This window comes from Bufo bufo, chromosome 6 (genome assembly GCF_905171765.1).
Source record: "Bufo bufo chromosome 6, aBufBuf1.1, whole genome shotgun sequence".
Classification (NCBI taxonomy): Eukaryota; Metazoa; Chordata; class Amphibia; order Anura; family Bufonidae; genus Bufo; species Bufo bufo.
In genome coordinates this window covers 193875787-193898539 of record NC_053394.1, presented here as the reverse complement: position 1 = coordinate 193898539, position 22753 = coordinate 193875787, and the positions used below count along the sequence as shown (strand labels likewise).

Below are 22753 nucleotides of genomic sequence, written 5' to 3'. Positions count from 1 at the left end.
ATGAATGTAATCTCACCGGTCCCGCCTCCAGAAAGAGGCAGGGGTTTCTATTCAACCCTATTTCTAATCAGGAAGAAAGAAGGCACTTTTCGGACTATCATAAACCTGAAACCACTAAACAGGTTCATCCGTTATCAGAAATTCAGGATGGAGACCCTAGCATCTACAATCCCTCTGCTAAGCAAAGACGTCTTCATGTGCACAATAGACCTACAAGACGCTTATTACCACATTCCCATTCACACCGACTCACAGAAGTTTCTCCGGTTTGCAATCCAGGATATATCAGGGAACGTCCATCACTACCAGTTCAGGGCCCTTCCCTTCGGGATTTCATCTGCGCCAAGAATATTTACCAAAGTAGTGGTAGAGATGGTCGCCTTTGCCCGAAGACAGGGACTTATGATTATCCCTTATTTGGACGATTTCCTTCTAGTCAGCGAAAGTCTCAGCCAAATCAGTTCGAACCTGAGGCTTTTTCTCTCCATCCTAGACGATCTGGGGTGGATCGTAAACAAAGGAAAGTCCGTCCTCACCCCCTCAAGGGAAGTTCGTTTCTTAGGGATGATCCTAGACTCCCGAAAGCAAGCGGTATTCCTACCTAGAGACAAAATATCAGTCCTCCAACAAAAGATCAGGTCCTTTCAGAAAAGAAGATCTTGCTCTATCAGAGAGGCGATGAGTTTGCTGGGCCTGCTAACATCTTGTATTCCGGCAGTTCCCTGGTGTCAAATACACTTCAGACCCCTACAGTCCTGGATCCTGAGTGTCTGGGACAAGTGCCAATCCTCTCTAGATCATCAAGTAAGTCCACCAACTCGGATTCTGCAGTCCCTAAATTGGTGGAAAAACCACGGAAACTTATCACGGGGAAATCTGTGGCAGAAGACTCCCCAGGTCCAGGTAATAACAGACGAAAGTCTGTCCGGCTGGGGTGCAAAGGTGGGGGATCGTATGTTCCAGGGCACTTGGCCAGATTCGATCAGATCCCAGTCATCGAACTTCAGGGAACTGAGAGCAGTCTGGGAGGTGTTAAAGGTAGCAGAGGAAATGTTGTGTCATCATCACATAAAAGTGCTGTCGGACAACACTACGGCCATTGCCTACCTCTCCCATCAAGGGGGAACACGGTCCGTAACCCTACAAGCACTGTCAACAAAAATCTTTGCTTGGGCAGAACAGAATGTGGCCTCTATATCGGCAGTTCATCTGAAGGGAATACTAAATCAGGAAGCGGATTTTCTCAGTCGCCACAGACTCGACCATACAGAATGGTCTCTAAGTCCAGAAATATTCGGGCTAGTAGTAAGGAAATGGGGGATGCCCGACGTGGATCTGTTTGCCACCAGGGCAAATTCAAAGGTGGAAACATTCTGTTCCCTAAACCCCAGGGACAGACCTCATGCCTTAGACGCCTTCGCCATTAGTTGGCATTGGAATCTGTGCTATGCCTTCCCTCCACTTCCTCTAATTCCGAAGGTGGTACAAAAAATTCTCCAAGACAAGGCCACGGTGATTGTGATCGCTCCCCTATGGCCAAAGAGAAGCTGGTTCTCATCCCTCCAAAAATTTTCCCTACAAGATCCATGGCTCCTTCCTGTGCGGGGGGATCTACTCCAGCAGGGTCCAGTTCTACACCCAAACCCGCAGTTTCTGAAATTGGCGGCTTGGATCCTGAGTCCCAAACCCTGAAGCTTCAGGGCCTGTCAGACGAAGTTATTGCTACCTTGAAAGCCTCCAGAAAGAAGGTAACGTCAGCAATTTACCTTAAGATCTGGAAACGTTTTTGTTCCTGGAGTGGGGACGAATCGCCACATTTGCGTAAACCCAACATCCAAAGAATACTGGATTTCCTACAGCAAGGTCTGGACCTGGGACTTAGACCCTCTACCTTGAAGGTCCAAATCTCAGCCCTAGGTTGTTTCTTTGACCAAGATATAGCCGGCCATCGTTGGATCAAAAGATTCATTAAGGCAGCAACGAGGCTCCGCCCAACGATCACCGCCCGTGTCCCTTCCTGGGATCTGAACGTCGTTCTTACAGGCCTTACTTTACCACCCTTTGAACCCATGTCTGACTGTCCAATAAAATTATGGTCCTTGAAAACGGCCTTCTTAATTGCGATAACTTCGGCCCGCAGAGTAGGGGAATTACAAGCCTATCAATCAGGGAACCCTACCTCCGTATTCTAGATGATAGAATTATTCTCCGTCTGGATCCTGGATTTCTCCCCAAAGTCGTATCCAATTTTCATCGGAGCCAGGAAGTTACCCTACCTTCTTTTTGCCAGCACCCCTCTAATGACAAAGAATCGGCGTTTCACTCTCTGGACATTAGACGGGCAGTCCTAAACTATATCACGGTGACGGGGAAGTTTAGGAAATCTGACAATCTACTAGTCCTTTTTGGAGGAAGATTTAAGGGCCAAAAAGCCTCCCGGTCCTCTATAGCTAGATGGCTCAAAGAAGCCATTAGTCTTTGTTACCAAATACAAAACCTTACATGTCCAGTCAACATTAGGGCCCATTCCACTCGGGCCATGTCTTCCTCTCAGGCGGAGAGAGCTGGGGCTTCTCTGGAGGAAATCTGTCGTGCTGCCACTTGGTCCAGCATTCATACATTTATAAAACACTATCGCCTGGATCTTTCCAGATCTTCTGATCTGTCCTTCGGGCGGAAAGTCCTCCAGGCTGTAGCCCCCCCTTAACTGATATATTTTTTATATCTCCTTGTATGCCGTCGTGATGATGCTATGGAAAAACCGGAATTAGTCTTACCGGTAATTCTGTTTCCATGAGATCATCACGACGGCACGTTATTCCCTCCCTATGATTTAAATCGTTTTTGACCTAGTAGGTCTCTAGAAGGTATGAAGTAATACCTTTTTTTCACTATTTTCCACCACCGGGTTGCTCTGTGTGATTTTGGAAACACTGGTGTTGGTGGTGGGAGGAGGGTATTTAACCTTTCTCTGTTCCTGCCCCTACAGAGGTCAGGGGTCAATCTCCTTGTATGCCGTCGTGATGATCTCATGGAAACAGAATTACCGGTAAGACTAATTCCGTTTTTTTTTTTTTTTTTTTTTTTTTTTTACAGTATAAATCAATTTCTGTTTATTATGCAAAGTCTCTCATCGGAGCCAATAAATTCTAATACTTTACTGAGCGCTCGCTCTGTACAGTATTGAATCGAAGTTTTATGCGAATCTACTTCAGAGGTTTCATCCGAAGTTGATTCTCTCATCCCTAGTAGTAGCCTCTGGCCAATTTTTACATTTCTGATGCACAAATAAAAGCTAAAATGTTTAATAAGAAAAAAAGTATAGTATAGTACTTTTTGAAAGGCAACTGGCACGTTGTGTAAATGCTCCAGCATTTAGTGTGTTATCCAGATCCGAACCCAGACTTCACTGAAGTTCGAGTTTGGGTTAGGTGTTCTATTCATTTTATTATTTTCCCTTATAACTTGGTTATAAGGGAAAATAGCATTCTTAATACAGAATGCTTACTAAAATGTGGATTGAGGGGTTAAAAAAATAATAAAAATAAAATGAACTCTCCTCATTCAATTGATCGCGCAGCTGGCATCGTCTTGCTTCTTTCAGGACTGAAAAAGGACCTTTGATGATGTGAGCGCGATTACATCATCAAAGGTCCTTTGGGGGACACAGGAACCGTGGGTATAGCTATGTCCTCTAGGAGGCGTGGGCACTAGGTAAAAGCTGTTAGCTCCTCCCCTGGCAGCTATACCACCTCCAGCCTGGAGAGAGAGCTTCAGTTTTTTTCTAGTGTCAATAGGAGGCAAGACCCTCCCTGCTCTGCAGGGTAGCTCCTGAAGGTTTTTTTTATTTTAGTTTTTTCCTTCTCTTTCAGGTGGGAAACAGTGGTCACCTAGCCTCCCTGTTCTCCTGGGGGAGCACGCCAGTGTTGGCCTGCCACGCTGCCTCATCCCCCACAAAAAGACAAGGGGGACCAGGGCAGCCTCGCTCCCCTGCATCCTGCCAGCGAAAGGGTCACCCATCCAAGTCCCTCTTCCAGCGTCTTGCCACTACGGTGCCAGTAGCTGAAGGGGTGACCCTGCTGGAGAAAGAGGAAGGATGAAGATGGCAGCAGGACAGATAAGTGATGACTGCTCCCGGCCTTCGACCAGAACCCTCTCTCAGGCGGTGGAAAACCTTGCTACAATCTCCCAATCCACCCTATCTATAGTGGGTCGCTTGGTTGAGAATCTGCCACACGCGCAGGCTGCACCTCCCTCGGATGCACCCTCCAGGGCTTCTTGCTCGGGTGACCCCTCCCCCCCTCCTCGGGTGGACATGGATACTGAGCAGCCTTCCAAGTTGGCCTCCTCTGTAGATAGCCACATTGCTGCCATCAGTGACACCTTCCAGGTGCAGGATGATTCCCCCCCCCCCCTCACTGACCAACAGGGGTATCCTTTTATCCTTTTTCCATCCAAAACAGGCCTTGAAAGTGTTTCCTCGCCATAATAATTTTTCGGCGGTGATTTCTAAAGCTTGGGATCATCCAGACATGCGTTTTTCCACCCCAAAAAAGCTGGTTGTTCTATATCCATTCCAAGCGGATTGTGTGTCCACGTGGGCATCCCCTCCTAAGGTTGACCCACCGGTGGCACGACTAGCCAAAAATACAGCTATTCCTGTAGCCGATGGATCCTCCCTTCAGACCCCTGAAGACCGTTGGATGGAATCCTTGACGAAGTCCCTCTTTGTAGCTACAGGGTCAGCCCGTGTTCGCCTCCCAGGATCGACGCCTCTTCCAGGATGTCTGGCGGACCCACGTCTGACGCTTGGGCACTCGAGATTGTATCTTTGGTAAACGCGATCAAGTTCTCGTCCCTCCCCCCCCAAACAGGTTTTTACAATCCCGTCCTCCACGGGACCCCGAGCGGGCGGCCGCCTTCTCCCAGGCCATTCAGTCCCTCCTGGACCGAGAAGTCATCTCTCCTGTTCCCCCCCAGCAGAGAGGTTCAAGGTTCTACTCGAACCTTTTTGTGGTCCCCAAAAAGGAGGGCTCTGTGCACCCAATCCTGGACCTCAAACTGTTGAACAAGTTCCTTCGTCTCCAGCGGTTTCGGATGGAATCCCTTCGTTCCGTAATTGCTTCTCTTGAACGGGGGAATTCCTTTCGGCCGTAGATATCCAGGACTCATACCTGCACGTTCCCATCGCGCGGAGTCATCAGCGCTTCCTGAGGTTTGCAATTGGAGACCATCATTACCAGTTTGTCGCCCTCCCGTTCGGGCTGGCGACTGCGCCTCGGGTCTTTACAAAAATTCTGGACCCTATTCTCGCCCTGCTCCGTTCCAGAGCCATCTTCCTTATGCCTTATCTGGACAACATCCTCATCGAGGCTCCCTCTTTCGCTCAGGCGTCGAGCAACGTACAGATCACACTGGAAGCCCTTGCACGTTTCGAGTGGCTGGTCAATCTGCAGAAGTAATCTCTGACTCCCCCCAGACAACAGTTTTTTCTGGGTATGCTTATGGACACTGCCTCTCTCCCCAAATGAGGTTGTTCCTTTGTTGGTGGCGGTGGTCGGTTCCAGTTCTGGGAAGGTCTTTCCTTCCACTATCCTGGACGGTGGTTACCACCGATGCCAGTCTTTAAGGTTGGGGAGGAGTGTTCCCTCCCAGGACAGTCCAAAGGACATGGTCTCGGTCGGAGTCCAATCTTCCGATCAATGTCCTGGAGCTCAGGGCTCTTTTATCCCTCCGGCACTGGACCCCACTGAATGGTCGCCCCGTCAGAGTCCAGTCGGACAACGCCACGGCGGTGGCGTACATCAACCACCAGGGGGGCAACACGCAGTTTTGCGGTGATGCAGGAATCTGCCAAGTTCTTACGGTGGGTGGAGGCCCACGTACCGGCAATTTCAGCAATCTACATCCCGGTGTGGAGAACTGGACTGCGGACTTCCTCAGCAGGACCACAATAGATCCGGGCAAGTGGTCCCTCCACCCGGAGGTATTCGAGGCGATCTGTCTACATTGGGGTCGCCCCGACGTGGACTTGATGGCCTCGCGACTCAATCGGAAGCTTCCCACCTTTCTCTCCCGAGCAAGAGTTCCGGAAGCTTGCGGCGTGGATGCCCTGATCTCCCCTTGGCAGGGGTTCTTCCTCCTTTGTGTTTCCCTCCTTCCCCGTCCTACCCAGGGTTCTACAGAAAATCAGGATGGAGGGCATTCAGACGATCCTCGTTGCCCCAGATTGGTCCTGTCCACGCGTCTTCCATATCAACAAGGAAATTGTCCTTCCCTCACTGTGTACCTCTCCTTCACACCCTAAGGAAAGGGAGTTACACCATTTGGATGTTGTCAGAGCTCTGAAGATCCATTTAGCACCCTCCGGTCCCTTCCGCCGTACAGACTCCCTTTTTGTCATCCTGGAGGGTCCTCGCAAGGGATTTGCGGCCTCCAAGGTGGCAATCTCACGTTAGATTCGGGCTGCAATTGCGGAGGCATACCGTGCCCGGGGCAGGGTTCCGCACTTAGGTGTCACGGCTCACTCCACCAGAGCGGTGGGCGCATCTTGGGCTCAAAGGAATCGCGCTTCGGCTGCACAGTTGTGTAAGGTGGCTACTTGGTCCTCCTTACACACATTCACAAAATTTTACCAGGTGCATACTTATGCATCGGCGGACGCTGCCTTGGGCCGCATGGTCTTGCATGCGGCAGTTTATTAGATGCCTGCAGGTACGCTTGTTCCATGGGTCTGTTGTTTTTTTTCCTCCCTGTGGACTGCTTTTGGAACTGTAAAATCTTTCTCGCTCTTTATTGGGGGACACAGCATCCACCCAATATTATTGTTCGACCACAGTTGTGGCAGTTGCTGGATAGAACCCCGTCGGGTCCTTGGCATGGTTGGTGTTCCATGTTTTTTCGTTAGTTGGCTTACTTCTCCTACTGCTTGTGCACAAACTGAAGCTCTCTCTCCAGGCTGGAGGGGGTTTAGCTGCCAGGGGAGGAGCTAACAGCTTTTACCTAGTGTCAACACCTCCTAGAGGACATGGATATATCCACGGTTCCTGTGTCCCACAATAAAGAGCGAGAAAAAGATTTTACTGGTAAGTTTTACAAAAATCTCGTTTTTTCCTACCGAAACCTGGCATTTATGCTGGAAAGTGGCTGTATCACCGCTGGATCTTATTATAGTCAATAGGGATCTGGCGTCGAACTGTGGAATTATGCAATGCTGGTTCTCTGCTGGAACAGCCTGCCGGATACGGTCACCGGAGATATGAATGTATCCTTAAAGAGGACCTTTGACCACTCCTGACATGTCTGTTTAAATAGCTTCATGCATTCCCCATGTATTAACAATTCTGAAACATATATTTGTATGGTGCTAGGTTGTTCCATTCCTTTTATTATTTCTACTAGAAGTTATGAATAAATTGCAATTAGCCTTCAGTAAGGGTACAGATGGGTGGTAATAAGTTGGGTGTGTTTACCTGCACAGACTCACTATATTCTATCAGTGCTGCCATTTTCAGACTGTGCATGTTTACACCCCCAACTGGTTACCAGCCCTCTGTACCCTTACTGAAGATTAATAGCAATTCATTTATAACTTCTAGTAGAAATAATAAAGGAATGGCACAGCATGGAGACATGAGAGTAGATTTTCCGGAATTATTACATGGTGAATGCATGAAGCTTAAAACAGGCATGATCAAGGTCCTCTTTAACTCTTTTGCAAACGGAGCGATATGCAAACATGGCACCCGCTCTCATGTACAGCGGGCGTCATGGCCGGCAGGTCTCTGCTGTTTCAAACAGCAGACACCCGCCGCTAATTACCGCAGCTGGCAATAATGCTGATGGCGGTAATTAAAGCCTTTAGATGCTCGTACTTCCGGGCTTGTTACCGGCATCCGCATTGGCCACAGATCCTCATTGGCCATAATTGATTTAAATGCGCTCAGCCTTGCTGAAGAAATTGAGGGCATTCATGCTGCAATACTTATTTTGTATTAAAGGGAACCTGTCACCGGGATTTTGTGTATAGAGCTGAGGACAAATTAACCTGAGAGGAGTCCTGTCCCTGGGTGACAGGTTCCCTTTAAGAATAAGAAATGAGCAATAGTCCGTAACGGAAAAAAGGGTCAAAATTACTAATTTGCTATTTTTTTAATTCCTTCTCTTACCCAAATTTTTTTATAAAATGGTATCGATAAAAACTACAGATTGTCCCGCAAAAAATAAGCCCTCACACAGCTCAGTAGATATAACTATAAAAACGTTATACCACTTACCACTACATTGTATGCCATAATTATTGGTGGCATTAGAAAGTACAACTTGTCCCTCATACAGCTACGTTAACAGAAATATAAAAAGGTTATGGCTCAAGGAAGATAGTGAAGCAAACTAAAAATGCAAAAACTAAAAAAACTTAAAAAAAAACGGTATCTTAAGGGTTAAACGGTCTTAAATTACACCTGATTTATTACGATGGCTGATGCTGAATGATTGTGGTACGGTCTATATAAAGGTGTAGAATCGATTAATAAATGTGCTGTAAGGCATGTTCTCCAGGTCCTGCTAGGTTGTCATAGGAATCTGGAGCCATGTTGACTGAATTATATCCCATAGGTACTGGAGGGTGCATGGAGGAGGATCCATAAAGCAAACACACTGACTGAGGTGATCCCACATATGCTTAATTGCATTCAAGTCTAGAGAATTAGGGGGGCAGTGTAGTACTTGGAAGTCTTTGTCATGCACTTCCAACCATTGTCAGACATTTCTAGTCATGTGAAATGTCTTATTATTTTGCTGGAAGATCCCATCCGCCCCATAGAAGACAGCATGTATGGGTGTATGTGATCTGCAGGGATAGACCCATAGCCAAATTGGTTGATAGTGCCTTCCACATGGACCCACATAATGCCACAACATTTCCCAGACCATAAAGCTTCTAGCAATGGTTGCAGGGTGTTTTTCCTTTCAGGTTTCCCGCACAACATGCCAACGTCCATCCGTTCAATGAAGCAGAAAATGTGACTCATCTGAGGAGGCAACCTTTTGCCAATGCTAGGAGGTCAATTCCAATACTATTGCGAAAATTGAAGCCTTTTCTGCCAATGCAACTTAGAAGATGTGCAGTTACCACCCATCTGGTTCGGGGCCCATATGCAGTAGGGTTACCTGAACTGTTTTAGACCCATGTCTGGTAGCCCCCTGGTTCATTTTGGTGGTGAGCTGCTCCACTGTAGCCTGTCTTTGTCCATATGCAACTGTGTAGCCAATGATCACCTCCCACATCAGTTGCATGTGGTGTACTGTACTTTCTTATTCGCAATCGTGCCATTTGTTCACACTTGCAGCACAGGAACAGTTCACAAACTGTGCAGTTTCAGAAATACTTCAAATAATCAGCTTTTTCAACTCTGATAAATCGCCCCTTTTACCCATGACTTCAACGAAGAATATGTGTGGAGGCAGCCTATAGCATACCTTATATACCTACCCAACCAGCTCACAACACATGGCCTTCATGAGCTACGTGCTACTGATGTTGAAAGTAGGAAATGGTTATGATAATGTGTCTATCCACATGTAAGAAGACCAAATGCACTTTACAAGACTGGTCTGTGTTTACCTGTGCTCTGTCAACACACCGTACAAACCTTCCTCTGCCAGCCCTTCTGGATCAGCCTGTGAAATAAGTGGTGCAGTCACATGGTGGCTCAGTGGTTGGCTTTCTACATCTATATGGATTTTGTATGTTATTTTGTTTGCATTGGTTTTCTCCTGGTGCCTCACTCCAAAACTGATAAACATACATACAAATACTGATCTGAATGACGATTATTTCTGTTCAACGATATGGAATATGTAGGTGCCATATAGAATGAATAAATTAGACACCAGGGACCCCCGCCGATCAGCTGTTTGAGAAGGGAGCGGCGCTCCAGGAGCGCTGCGGCCTTCTCACTGTTTACCGCTGCCCCAGTGACGTCACGACTAGTATCAACTGGCCTGGGCGGGACTAAGCTCCATTCAAGTGAACGGAGCTTAGCCGCGCCCAGGCCAGTTGATACTAGTCGTGACGTCACTGGGCCAGCGGTAAACAGTGAGAAGGCCACAGCTCTCCTGGAATGCCGCTGCCTTCTCAAACAGCTGATCAGATGCTGCTGATCTATCCAGAGGATAGATCATCAGTTAAAACAAACTGTAGAATTTTTTATTTGCTGTGCACAAGAAGAGGATCTGTCCAGGAGCAGCACAGGCAGCTGTGAAATGGGTGAATCCTGTCACTGCTTCCATTTTGCACCCTATGGACACACACGAGAGACAAGTAATGAGGTTTGTGCAGCCCACAAATGGGGACCAGAAAGCTTTCTACAGCTCAGCAGGGATAAGCTGTGTGTCACACAAGAAACAATGTTACAACATATCTGTCATTATAATGCAAAATTCAGAAGCACACTGATGACTGCCCTTTTAATAACTCAAGATTTATTTCTCGTTTATATAGAGTCAACATATTCTATAGCACTTTACAAAACATATGGGAGGAATTTATCATTCATCATGCCTTAGTCTACTTTCACACTCGCGTTTTGGCTTTCAGTTTGTGAGATCCGTTCAGGGCTCTCACAAGCAGTCCAAAACGGATCGGTTTGCATTCTAATGCGTTCTGAATGGAAAAGGATCTGCTCAGAAGGCATCAGTTTGCATCAGTTCAGTCTCCATTCCGCTTTGGAGACAGACACCAAAACGCTGCTTGCCAAACGTATCCGTCCTGGCACACAATGTAAGTCAATGGGGGAGGATCCGTTTTCACTGACGCAATCTGGCACAATAGAAAACTGATCCGTCCTCCATTGACTTTCAATGGTGTTCAAGACTTCTTGGCTATGTTAAAGATAATACAAACGGATCCGTTCTGAACAGATGCAGACGGTTGTATTATCTCTACAGATCCGTCCATGACTGATCCACACAAAACGCGAGTGTGAAAGTAGCCTTTTGGGACTTTTGCAAACCAGATTTCTGGAGTGAAGGCATGATAAATCAGGGCCATAGAGTCCATGCAGATGTTTCCCTTGGTCAGATTTGAACCAAGAATATTTGGTTTTAACTATTAATTTCCAGTGAGGCTAATTTTAAGACATTATGAATAAATAAAAATATATGTATGTTTGTTTTTAAGTTATGAAATCCATTTGTTTTCTCTCTAGGTATGTCGTTTACGTGGAATACCACCACTAATAAGTCTTCTGGAAGATCCACGGGCTCCTGTAAGGCTTGCAGCCTGTGGTGCACTGAAAAATCTTTCTTATGGCCCTGCAAAGGAGAACAAATTGGCAGTTAAAAACTGTGATGGGGTGCCAGCTCTAGCAAGACAATTGCGCAGACGAGGAGAGGGCCAAGAAGGAAGAGAGATGGCAGAGTGTGTCACTGGTAAGTTCTACCATGTATTTTGCTGTTTTATTCAGGGCTGTGGAATCGTAGTTGATAGAATTGTACAAGCTCCAACTTCAGCTTACAAAGGAATATAATTTATTATATATTGATACCGTTTTTTTTTTTGTTTTTTTTTGTCGTAGGAATTTAAGAAGGTTTAGAAATTCATATAAATATGTTTTCCATCAAGCTAAAGCACCTAATAATTAAAAACTGTGATAACTAGGATATATTGAAATGGTAGTAGAAAATCACTTTGTTCTCTTCTGTCCTGTAGACTAAAGCTGGCTATTCACATGAGATAGCTGTTGGTTAAGTGAGAATTCGGTTGGCAGCTATCTCTCTTGATCCCTCCTATGCATATCCTTGCTCGACTGAGCATGCATGTGTAATGAATGTGAGAGGAGAGAAAGACATTGCCAGACTTCTCTGAAAGGGACTTCTGACTGATTGCAAAAGATATTATGCTGTGCTCAAGGGAGCGTAGGCAACAGGGCTATATATGTAACTCAAATTTTTTGACTTGGTGACAGATCCTCTTTAACCCCTTCATGACATTTGCCGTACATGTACGGCAGAGGTCTGTTTTTTAAGGATGCACCCTGAGCTTAGTGAGTGCCTGCTGTTTTATACAGCAGACACCCTCTGCTTATGTCCGCAGCCGTAATGTTGGATGTGGACGTTTAACCCCTCAGATGCCGTGGTCAAATGTGACCATCGTATCTGAGAAGCTAAAGACCCGGAAACGCGTGCTTGGGCAGGAACTCTTCCCCTCTGGCTGAGATTGGGAAAGGCGTTTCTTGAAAGTAATGAGCCTGAGCCTGTAGTAAGCTTGCAGGCTCGTTACTTGTATATTACAATTAGTGGCAGCACTGAATTGTAATTTTCTGTAGGTATTTCTGTATGGAAATAACCTTTAAAAAACGTAGTTGCGGACCCCTTTGGCGCTGCCTAGACCATGATTAAATGAACTTCAAAATTTTGAAGTTCATTCAATCAAGGTCTAGGCAGCGCCAAAGGGGTCCGCATCTACGTTTTTAAAGGTTATTTCTCTTCATCTGCCACCTGCCCTGAACACGCGCAGATGACCGCGGCCTCAGCCCAAGACAACCGCAAACCGCATGCTGGTCAGGACACCAAATAACCAGCAAAGCGATCTACAGTTGTTGTGACTTCGCAACAACATCTGGTAAGCAGACTCGTAAGCTCTTTGACACAATAAGGAAGCGTTTAATGCACATGTGGCGCTCTACTCTCCCAATTTTATCTCTACATATTTCTGTATAGAATGATGGCGAAAATTACATTACCCTGTACAAATTATAATCTGATGATTGCATGTTGTTGTCCACTTGGAGACCTAAAAAAGGTAAAAAAGAAAGTTTTTAAAAAAATACAAAAATTCAAATTACCTCCCTTTCCCCAAAATCAAAATACTTAATAAAAAATAAAAAAATCAACATGGTCATCGCCGTGTGCTAAAATACCTGTACTATCAAAATATTAAAAAAAACTTGTCCCATACTAAGGCTACATACGACACATGTTGTGTGTTTTGCGGTCCGCAATACATGGATGGCGTCTGTGTGCGTTACCCAATTTGCAGAACTGCACAGGCAGCCATTTATATACCGTATTTTTGGCTCTATAAGACGCACCGGCCCATAAGACGCACCTAGGTTTTTGAGGAGGAAAATAAGAAAAAAAATATTTTGAACCAAAGGTGTGCTTTTTGTGGGCTTTGAACTAATGGAAGCCTGTGACACTATTATGGGCGTCTGTGTCTGGCACTGTTATGTGGGCGTCTGTGTCTGGCACTGTTATGGGGGCGTCTGTGTCTGGCACTGTTATGGGGGCGTCTGTATTTGGCACGGCACTGCTATGGGGGCGTCTGTGTCTGGCATGGCACTGCTATGGGGGCGTCTGTGTCTGGCATGGCACTGCTATGGGGGCGTCTGTGTCTGGCATGGCACTGCTATGGGGGCGTCTTTGTCTGGCATGGCACTGCTATGGGGGCGTCTGTGGCTGGCATGACACTGCTATGGGGGCATCTGTGGATGACCGATAAATTGCATCTTATGCTATTTGATATCCACAGATCTCTCTCTCTCCCCCCCCCCCCCCCCCTAACAGTGTCAGCCACTGTGAATGAACCCAAATACAGGGGTGGGGGCCGGCATCTACACTAGTTTTTAAATGGCAGCGGGGGCCCAGTGCAGTCATTGTATTCCATTGCACCGGGCCCCGCTCACTGTACTAATGGTATGCAATGGTTAACTATAGATATGTTCGATCCAGCGCTGAGCAGCCTGTACTTATTACGATCATAGGAGGCTGGGCGGGCGGGCACTGGCAGCGTAACTTCCTACTTCACGTGCCTGCGCCGCCTGCGTCATTCATAAAGTGGGGGGAGCAGGCACGTGACGTAGGAAGTTACGCTGCCAGTGCCCGCCCGCCCACCCTGCCTCCAGCCTGCTATGATCGTAAGTACAGGCTGCTCAGCGCTGGATCGTACATATCTATAGTGAACGATTGCATGCCTGCAGTTACAGTAGATAGCATTAGTACAGTGAGCGGGGCCCGGTGCAATAGAATACAGTGACTGCACCGGGCCCCGCTGCCATTATAAAACTAAAGTCCGGCCCCCAGCCCCTCCTCCCCCCTCGCTGATACACACGCTGGCTGCGCTGTGCAGCTTGCGGTCGGCGGTGTATCAGTGTAAAAATGGCAGCCTTCACCCCATAAGACGCACTGCCATTTTCCTCCCACTTTTGGGGGGGAAAAGTGCGTCTTATAGGGCAAAAAATACGGTAACTGCCTATTGTCCGCAAAACAGACAAGAATAGGACAGGTTATATTTTTTTTTGCGGGGCAACGGATGCGGACAGCACACTGAGTGCTGCCTGCATCTTTTGCGGCGCCATTGAAGTGATGGGACCAAATCAACGGCCGTATGCATGAGGCCTAAGAATGACTGACATAACGAGGGGGGGGGGGGAGAAGTAAAAATGGCTGATTCGCAGTTTTCATTACTTTACCTCCCAGCATTCACACCTCTCCATAACTATATAAAAAAAAAAAACTGTTATGGGAGTCAGACTATGATGATGAAAAGAAGTTTTTTTTTTTAAGTTTCGTTTTTTTCCAGTATTAACCACCTCAGCCCCCAGTGCTTAAACACCCTGAAAGACCAGGCCACTTTTTACACTTCTGACCTACACTACTTTCACCGTTTATTGCTCGGTCATGCAACTTACCACCCAAATGAATTTTACCTCCTTTTCTACTCACTAATAGAGCTTTCATTTGGTGGTATTTCATTGCTGCTGACATTTTTACTTTTTTTGTTATTAATCGAAATTTAACGATTTTTTTGCAAAAAAATGACATTTTTCACTTTCAGTTGTAAAATTTTGCAAAAAAAAAAACGAGATCCATATATAAATTTTGCTCTAAATTTATTGTTCTACATGTCTTTGATAAAAAAAAAAAGGTTTGGGTAAAAAAAAATGCTTTGGGTAAAAGTTATAGCGTTTACAAACTATGGTACAAAAATGTGAATTTCCGCTTTTTGAAGCAGCTCTGACTTTCTGAGCACCTGTCATGTTTCCTGAGGTTCTACAATGGCCAGACAGTACAAACACCCCACAAATGACCCCATTTCGGAAAGTACACACCCTAAGGTATTCGCTGATGGGCATAGTGAGTTCATAGAACTTTTTATTTTTTGTCACAAGTTAGCGGAAAATGATGATTTTTTATATTTTTTTTTCTTACAAAGTCTCATATTCCACTAACTTGGGCATAGTGAGTTCATAGAAGTTTTTATTTTTTGTCACAAGTTAGTGGAATATGAGACTTTGTAAGAAAAAAAATAAATAAAAAAATCATCATTTTCCGCTAACTTGTGACAAAAAATAAAAAGTTCTATGAACTCACTATGCCCATCACGAAATACCTTGGGGTCTCTTCTTTCCAAAATGGGGTCACTTGTGGGGTAGTTATACTGCCCTGGCATTCTAGGGGCCTAAATGTGTGGTAAGGAGTTTGAAATCAAATTCTGTAAAAAATGACCTGTGAAATCCGAAAGGTGCTCTTTGGAATATGGGCCCCTTTGCCCACCTAGGCTGCAAAAAAGTGTCACACATCTGGTATCTCTGTATTCAGGAGAAGTTGAGGAATGTGTTTTGGGGTGTCATTTTACATATACCCATGCTGGGTGAGATAAATATCTTGGTCAAATGCCAACTTTGTATAAAAAAATGGGAAAAGTTGTCTTTTGCCAAGATATTTCTCTCACCCAGCATGGGTATATGTAAAATGACACCCCAAAACACATTCCCCACCTTCTCCTGAGTACGGAGATACCAGATGTGTGACACTTTTTTGCAGCCTAGGTGCGCAAAGGTGCCCAAATTCCTTTTAGGAGGGCATTTTTAGACATTTGGATACCAGACTTCTTCTCACGCTTTGGGGCCCCTAGAATGCCAGGGCAGTATAAATACCCCACATGTGACCCCATTTTGGAAAGAAGACACCCCAAGGTATTCAATAAAGGGCATGGCGAGTTCATAGAAATTATTTTTTTTTGGCACAAGTTAGCGGAAATTGATATTTTTAATTTTTTTCTCACAAAGTCTCCCTTTCCGCTAACTTGGGACAAAAATTTCAATCTTTCATGGACTCAATATGCCCCTCACGGAATACCTGGGGGTGTCTTCTTTCCGAAATGGGGTCACATGTGGGGTATTTATACTGCCCTGGCATTCTAGGGGCCCTAAAGCGTGAGAAGAAGTCTGGAATATAAATGTCTAAAAAATTTTACGCATTTGGATTCCGTGAGGGGTATGGTGAGTTCATGTGAGATTTTATTTTTTGACACAAGTTAGTGGAATATGAGACTTTGTAAGAAAAAAAAAAAATAATTCCGCTAACTTGGGCCAAAAAAATGTCTGAATGGAGCCTTACAGAGGGGTGATCAATGACAGGGGGAGTGATCAATGACAGGGGGGTGATCAGGGAGTCTATATGGGGTGATAACCACAGTCATTGATCACGCCCCTGTAAGGCTTCATTCAGACGTCCGTATGCGTTTTGCGGATCCGATCCATCTATCAGTGGATCCGTAAAAATCATGCAAACATCTGAATGGAGCTTTACAGGGGGGTGATCAATGACAGGGGGGTAATCAATGACAGGGGGGTGATCAGGGAGTCTATATGGGGTGATCACCACAGTCATTGATCACGCCCCTGTAAGGCTTCATTCAGACGTCCGGATGCGTTTTGCGGATCCGATCCATCTATCAGTGGATCCGTAAAAATCATGCGGACATCTGAATGGAGCTTTACAGGGGGTTGATCAATGACAGGGGTGTAATCAATGACAGGGGGGTGATCAGGGAGTCTATATGGGGTGATAACCACAGTCATTGATCATGCCCCTGTAAGGCTTCATTCAGACGTCCGGATGCGTTTTGCGGATCCGATCCATCTATCAGTGCATCCGTAAAAATCATGCGGACATCTGAATGGAGCTTTACAGGGGGGTGATCAATGACAGGGGGGTAATCAATGACAGGGGGGTGATCAGGGAGTCTATATGGGGTGATCAGGGGCTAATAAGGGGTTAATAAGTGACGGGGGGGGTGTAGTGTAGTGTAGTGGTGCTTGGTGCTACTTTACTGAGCTACCTGTGTCCTCTGGTGGTCGATCCAAACAAAGGGGACCACCAGAGGACCAGGTAGCAGGTATATTAGACGCTGTTATCAAAACAGCGTCTAATATACCTGTTAGGGGTTAAAAAAAACACATCTCCAGCCTGCCAGCGAACGATCGCCGCTGGCAGGCTGGAGATCACCTCTCTTACCTTCCGTTCCTGTGAGCGCGCGCGCCTGTGTGCGCGTGTTCACAGGAAGTCTCGCGTCTCGCGAGATGACGCATATATGCGTGACTGTGCGCAGGGCTGCCACCTCCGGAACGCGATCCTGCGTTAGGCGGTCCGGAGGTGGTTAAAACACAAGAAAAACTATACATTCAGTCATGGCCGTAAATGTTGGCACCCCTGAAATTTTTCAAGAAAATGAAGTATTTCTTACAGAAAAGTATTGCAGTAACACATGTTTTGCTATACACATGTTTATTCCCTTTGTGTGTATTGGAACAAAACCAAAAATGGAGGAAAAAAGCTAATTAAACATAATGTCACACCAAACATCAAAACTGTGCTGGACAGAATTATTGGCACCCTTTCAAAATTGTGGATGAATAAGATTGCTTCAAGCATGTGATGCTCCTTTAAACTCACCTGGGGCAAGTAACAGGTGTGGGCAATATAAAAATCACACATGAAAGGAGAGAAGTTCACTTAGTCTTTGCATTGTATGTCTGTGTGCGCCACACTAAGCATGGACAACAGAAAGAGGAGAAGAGAACTGTCTGAGGACTTGAGAACCAAAATTGTGGAAAATTATCAACAATCTCAAGGTTACAAGTCCATCTCCAGAGATCTTGATGTTCCTTTGTTCACAGTGCGCAACATTATCAAAAAGTTTGCAACCCATGGCACTGTAGCTAATATCCCTGCGCGTGGACGGAAGAGAAAAATTGATGAAAGGTGTCAACGCAGGGTAAACAAGTTCCAAAGATATTCAAGCTGCCCTGCAGGCTCGTGGAGCCTCCGTGTCGGTGCAAACTATCCGTCGACATTTAAATGAAATGAAACGCTATGGCAAGAAATCCAGGAGGACCCCACTGCTGACACAGAGACCTTAAAAAGCAAGACTACGTTTTGCCAATATCCTTCTGGGAAAACGTCTTGTGGACAGATGAGACCAAGTTGGAGCTTTTTGGTAAAGCACATCATTCTACTGTTTACCGAAAATGGAATGAGGCATACAGAGAAAAGAACACAGTACCTAAAGTGAAATATGGTGGAGGTTCATTGATGTTTTGGGGTTGTTTTTGCTGCCTTTGGCACCTGAATGTGTGGATTACGAACGGATTTTGGATCGCACTGTAGAGCCCAGTGTCAGAAAGCTGGGTTTGCGTCCGAGATCTTGGGTCTTCCAACAGGACAATGACCCCAAACATACGTCAAAAAGCACCTAGAAATAGATGGCAACAAAGCGCTGAGTTCTAAAGTGGCCAGCAATGAGTCCAGATCTAAATCCCATTGAACACCTGTGGAAAGATCTTAAAATTGCTGTTGGGAGAGCCCTGGAGCAGTTTTCTAAGGAAGAGTGGTCCAAAATTCCAGGTGAGAGGTGTCAGAAGCTTATTGATGGTTATAGGAAGCAACGGATTTCAGTTTTTTTTTTTTCCAAAGGGTGTGCAAACAAATAAGTTATGGGTGCCAATAATTTTGTCCAGCCCATTTTTGGAGTTTGGTATGACATTATGTCCAATTTGCTTTTTTTCATCCCTGTTTTGGTTTTGTTCCAATACACGCAAAGGGAATAAACGTGTGTGTATAGCAAAACATGTGTTACTGCACTACTTTTCTGTAAGAAATACTTCATTTTCTTGAAAAATTTCAGGGGTGCCAACATTTACGGCCATGACTGTATGTAGTATCGCCGTAATTGTACTGACCTGGAGAATGAATACCACAAGTAAGTTTTACTGCATAGTGAACGCTGTAAAAACAAAACCTGTAAAACTGTGGCAATTCCGCCACAATTTTACAGGTTTCCGGGTCAGGAAGGGGTTAAATGAGTTGTCATGTATTGTAATTGTCCATATTGCTTCCTCTGCTGGCTTGATTAATTTTGCAATCGCATTATACACTCCTCGCTTCCAGGAGTTACTGACACATCTGGATTTCAGCAGCAGTGGCTGTGCTCATGCTTGCACACTATAGTAAAAAGCTACGGTCTCTCCAATCATCGGGACTATGGGAGTGCACTTGCGCAGAAGCCCCTGCCCGTCACCTCATATCTGTGCTGCAGTGGTGGTTTCCATAACCCTTGGAACCTAGCACCTTATAATACGAAGGAAAATTAATCAAGCCAGCAAATGAGGCAATATGGACAATCTTCGCACTGCTATTTCACCTGCTCTAACAATGTCTGCATTGAATGAACAGTAATTTGCCCTCTTCGCAAACCCATACTATTTTTCAAATCGGATTGTTTTTATTGAGATTTTCGAAACATTTTAAGAGACAAAACAGTCCCCCCCCCCCCTCCCCCTCCCCATTCCCAAGTGTCCTAGATCCAAGGAGAAGATCTCCAAAAGTCCCTTCAAATAGGAATCCGATCCTGAAAAGCAATAGTGATTCAAAACAGCTGGAAGTCCGGTACATAATTCCCAAGTGTGTAATACATATCACAAATCCATGCACATCAGTATATTACAAGACAACGTAATAGATCATATACACCACCTCTTACCCTAAAAGACTATACCCTAGTCCCACTCTCATCTACCACACCTCTCCCCCTCCCAATGAGCAATTACTCCATAGTGCCCCAGGTGTGACCCTCAAAAGCATAAATAAAACCGGGGCGGTCTGGACTCCAGTAGTTATTTAAAACAACATTAATCTACAATATTGTAATATTGCTGCCACCTACCCCAAATCTTCTCATACTTCTTGATGTTATTCCTTTTCTGGTAAACAAATCTCTCCATTTGTAACAGTGTGTGAACCTTATGAACTAGTTCCTTAACCTTGGGAGGATCGTGATCTACCCAATGATACGCTATCACCTTTCTTGCTTGATACACTATGTGAATAATCGCAAATTTTTGCTCAGCAGGTAGTTGTACAGACTCAACACAGCCAAGTACACATAACCTGGCATCGGCCTCCATTCTTGCCTCAAACACTTTTCGTAATAAATCCATTACATCCCCCCAATATCTCCTCAGCCTAGGGCAATTCCACATAAGGTGTATCAGCGTAGCATTGGGTGCACCACATCTGGGACACAAGTCATCTGACCTGTACCCCATTCTCCTCAGGAGGGCAGGTGTCCGATAAACTCTGTGTAACAGTAACAGTTGTGACATTCTGTGTGTTTCGCCTACCGCTACATCCATAAACCCTTCCAGGACTGCACGCCATTGCTCTTCTGTCAAATCGTCAATATCCTCCCGCCATTTATCATACAATCGAAGAGGTTGCCTTTTAAATTGCATTTCCATAAAACTGCTATAATGCAGCGATATAACCCCACAGGTAGATCCCCCAGAGCTCGCCAAATCTATAATCTGATTTCTGGAAGCCGGCACAATCCCCCCCGCTGTGCCTTGGGTGCGGATAGCGTGCCGTATCTGTAAGTACAAATAAAATTGGGAGTGCAGGATCAGAAATTCCCTTTGTAATTGGGCATATTCCTTCAGGGTGTCCCCCTCATATAGCTGATGCATGTAGATGAGTCCATATCGTCCCCAGATCTGAATGTCAGACACTTTATGCAGTTCCGTATACATGAGATTAGGCCAAATTGCGGTAAACCTGGTGTAACCCTGTATCCCTGCTATTTTCCTTCCTTTCCACCAGACTTTATGAAGCACACGAAGTAGCGGACTGTCACTCCCCACCCTATCCAATGATCCATCCTCCAATGCCGTTATTAAGTTCTTTCCCCCCCTCCCCCCTACAAAGTGTCGCACTATTCTCCCTGCTGTGTTAATTCCTTCCTCCATCCCTGCAACTATTGAAGTTGGGCAGCTAAATAGTAAATCCACGGGTCTGGAACCCCAAGTCCCCCATCCGTCTTTGGCCTACAAAGTGTAGCCAGTTTGATACGTGGAACTCCCCTCTTCCAGATCAATTCCCTGAATATTGCATTAACCGTGACAAAAAATCGGGCAGGAACCCATATAGGTGCATTATGCAACAAGTACAGGAGCTGTGGCATTAAAATAATTTTAATAAGATTGACTCTCCCTATTACTGAGAGCGGTAACTTGGTCCAAGTCTGCACCTTCTGTCGAAACCTCTAACAGCAGAGTCAGATTAAATTTCTCATAATCTGCCACATCGATGGTGACCTGAACGCCTAGATATTTAAAGGACCTGACCAGTTGCAAGCCCTCTGTTGAACAGCGACCTTGCCCCTCATCAGCAGAGAGCGTCATCAGTACAGACTTGGACAAATTAATACACAGACCTGACAAACTACTAAATCCATTTATAATGTTCATGGCTGCGGAAGAGAGGAGTTCCAATCATCAAGGAATAGATCATCAGCATAGAGGGCCACCTTTTCAGTAATCCCACCATATCTAAAACCCTGAACCTCATGTGCTTCCCTTAATGCCACTGCCAGCAAACCCATACTATTAGCATATAGGCTGCTGGAAATAACGGGAGCCTTATCTTGGGAATAGTAAAGGAGTTGCAATACCAGCAAAAAATAAAAATAAAAAATATATGAAATTTCTTTGACGAGTGCCAGGATTTATGTAAGCTAGACAGTTTCCTTTTAATTTAACTGCTGAAATGTCCTCTTTGATATAGTTTGTTCATTAAAAGGGTTATCCAGTTCTAAAAATGCCCCCATAATGCCCGGGCCCCTTCTATAGACCATACTTAACCCACTCGGTGCAGCCAATAGCAGGCTGTGATCAGCCTCCCTAGCATCACTGGTGATGTGGCCGGGAATAAATTTTATAAGTTGGGGGGTAACCTTTATTCAGCCTGCATACCACATTGGTGCAGGCTGTTAGTAGAGCGAACAGGGCTGGCTTTAGTCAAAATGGGGCCCTAAATTTTGAAGTATTGTACCGTCATATTCAGTCAATTTAGTATATTAAAACAAATCTAGTTTTCTACACCAGTGTTGGATTACTATCACACTAGCGTTTTAGTTTTCCGGTATTGAGATCCGTCATAGGGGCTCAATACCGGAAAAAAAAATCTTCAGTTTTGTCCCCATTCATTGTCGATGGGGAGAAAACTGAACAGAACGGAATGTTCCAAAATGCATTCCGTTCCGTTTAGTTGCGCTCCCATACCAGAGAGCAAACAGCAACATGTTGTAGTTTGCTTTCCGTCCTGGGATGCAGAGCAAGACGGATCCGGCATGACCTCCAATGCAAGTCAATGGGGATGGATCAGTTTTCTTTGCCACAATCTGCCACAATAGAAAACTGTTCTGTCCTACATTTACTTTCAGTGGAGTTCATGACTAATCTATCTTGACAATGTTCATAATCCGTTCATAATGGATGCAGATGGTTGTATTATCAGTAACTGAAGCTTTTTTGCTGAACCCTGCTGGATCCATGAAAAACGCTAGTGTGAAAGTAGCCTCACTGGAGTTAAGTGCACCTAATTTATTAGGAAGCGTACACCTCTTTATAAA

At 45.3% G+C, this 22753-nt stretch overlaps 1 protein-coding gene across 5 annotated transcripts in view; it reads left to right on the top strand.

Annotated features, from left to right (window-relative positions):
* Nucleotides 1–22753, top strand: part of LOC121005864 (catenin delta-1-like) — a 607331-nt gene that overhangs the window by 192613 nt on the left and 391965 nt on the right. For all 5 annotated transcript variants that reach the window (XM_040438663.1, XM_040438662.1, XM_040438660.1 and 2 more), the window contains one exon: nt 11211–11433. In XM_040438663.1, the coding sequence (XP_040294597.1) occupies nt 11211–11433 (223 nt within the window). The remainder of the gene's footprint in view (nt 1–11210; nt 11434–22753) is intronic.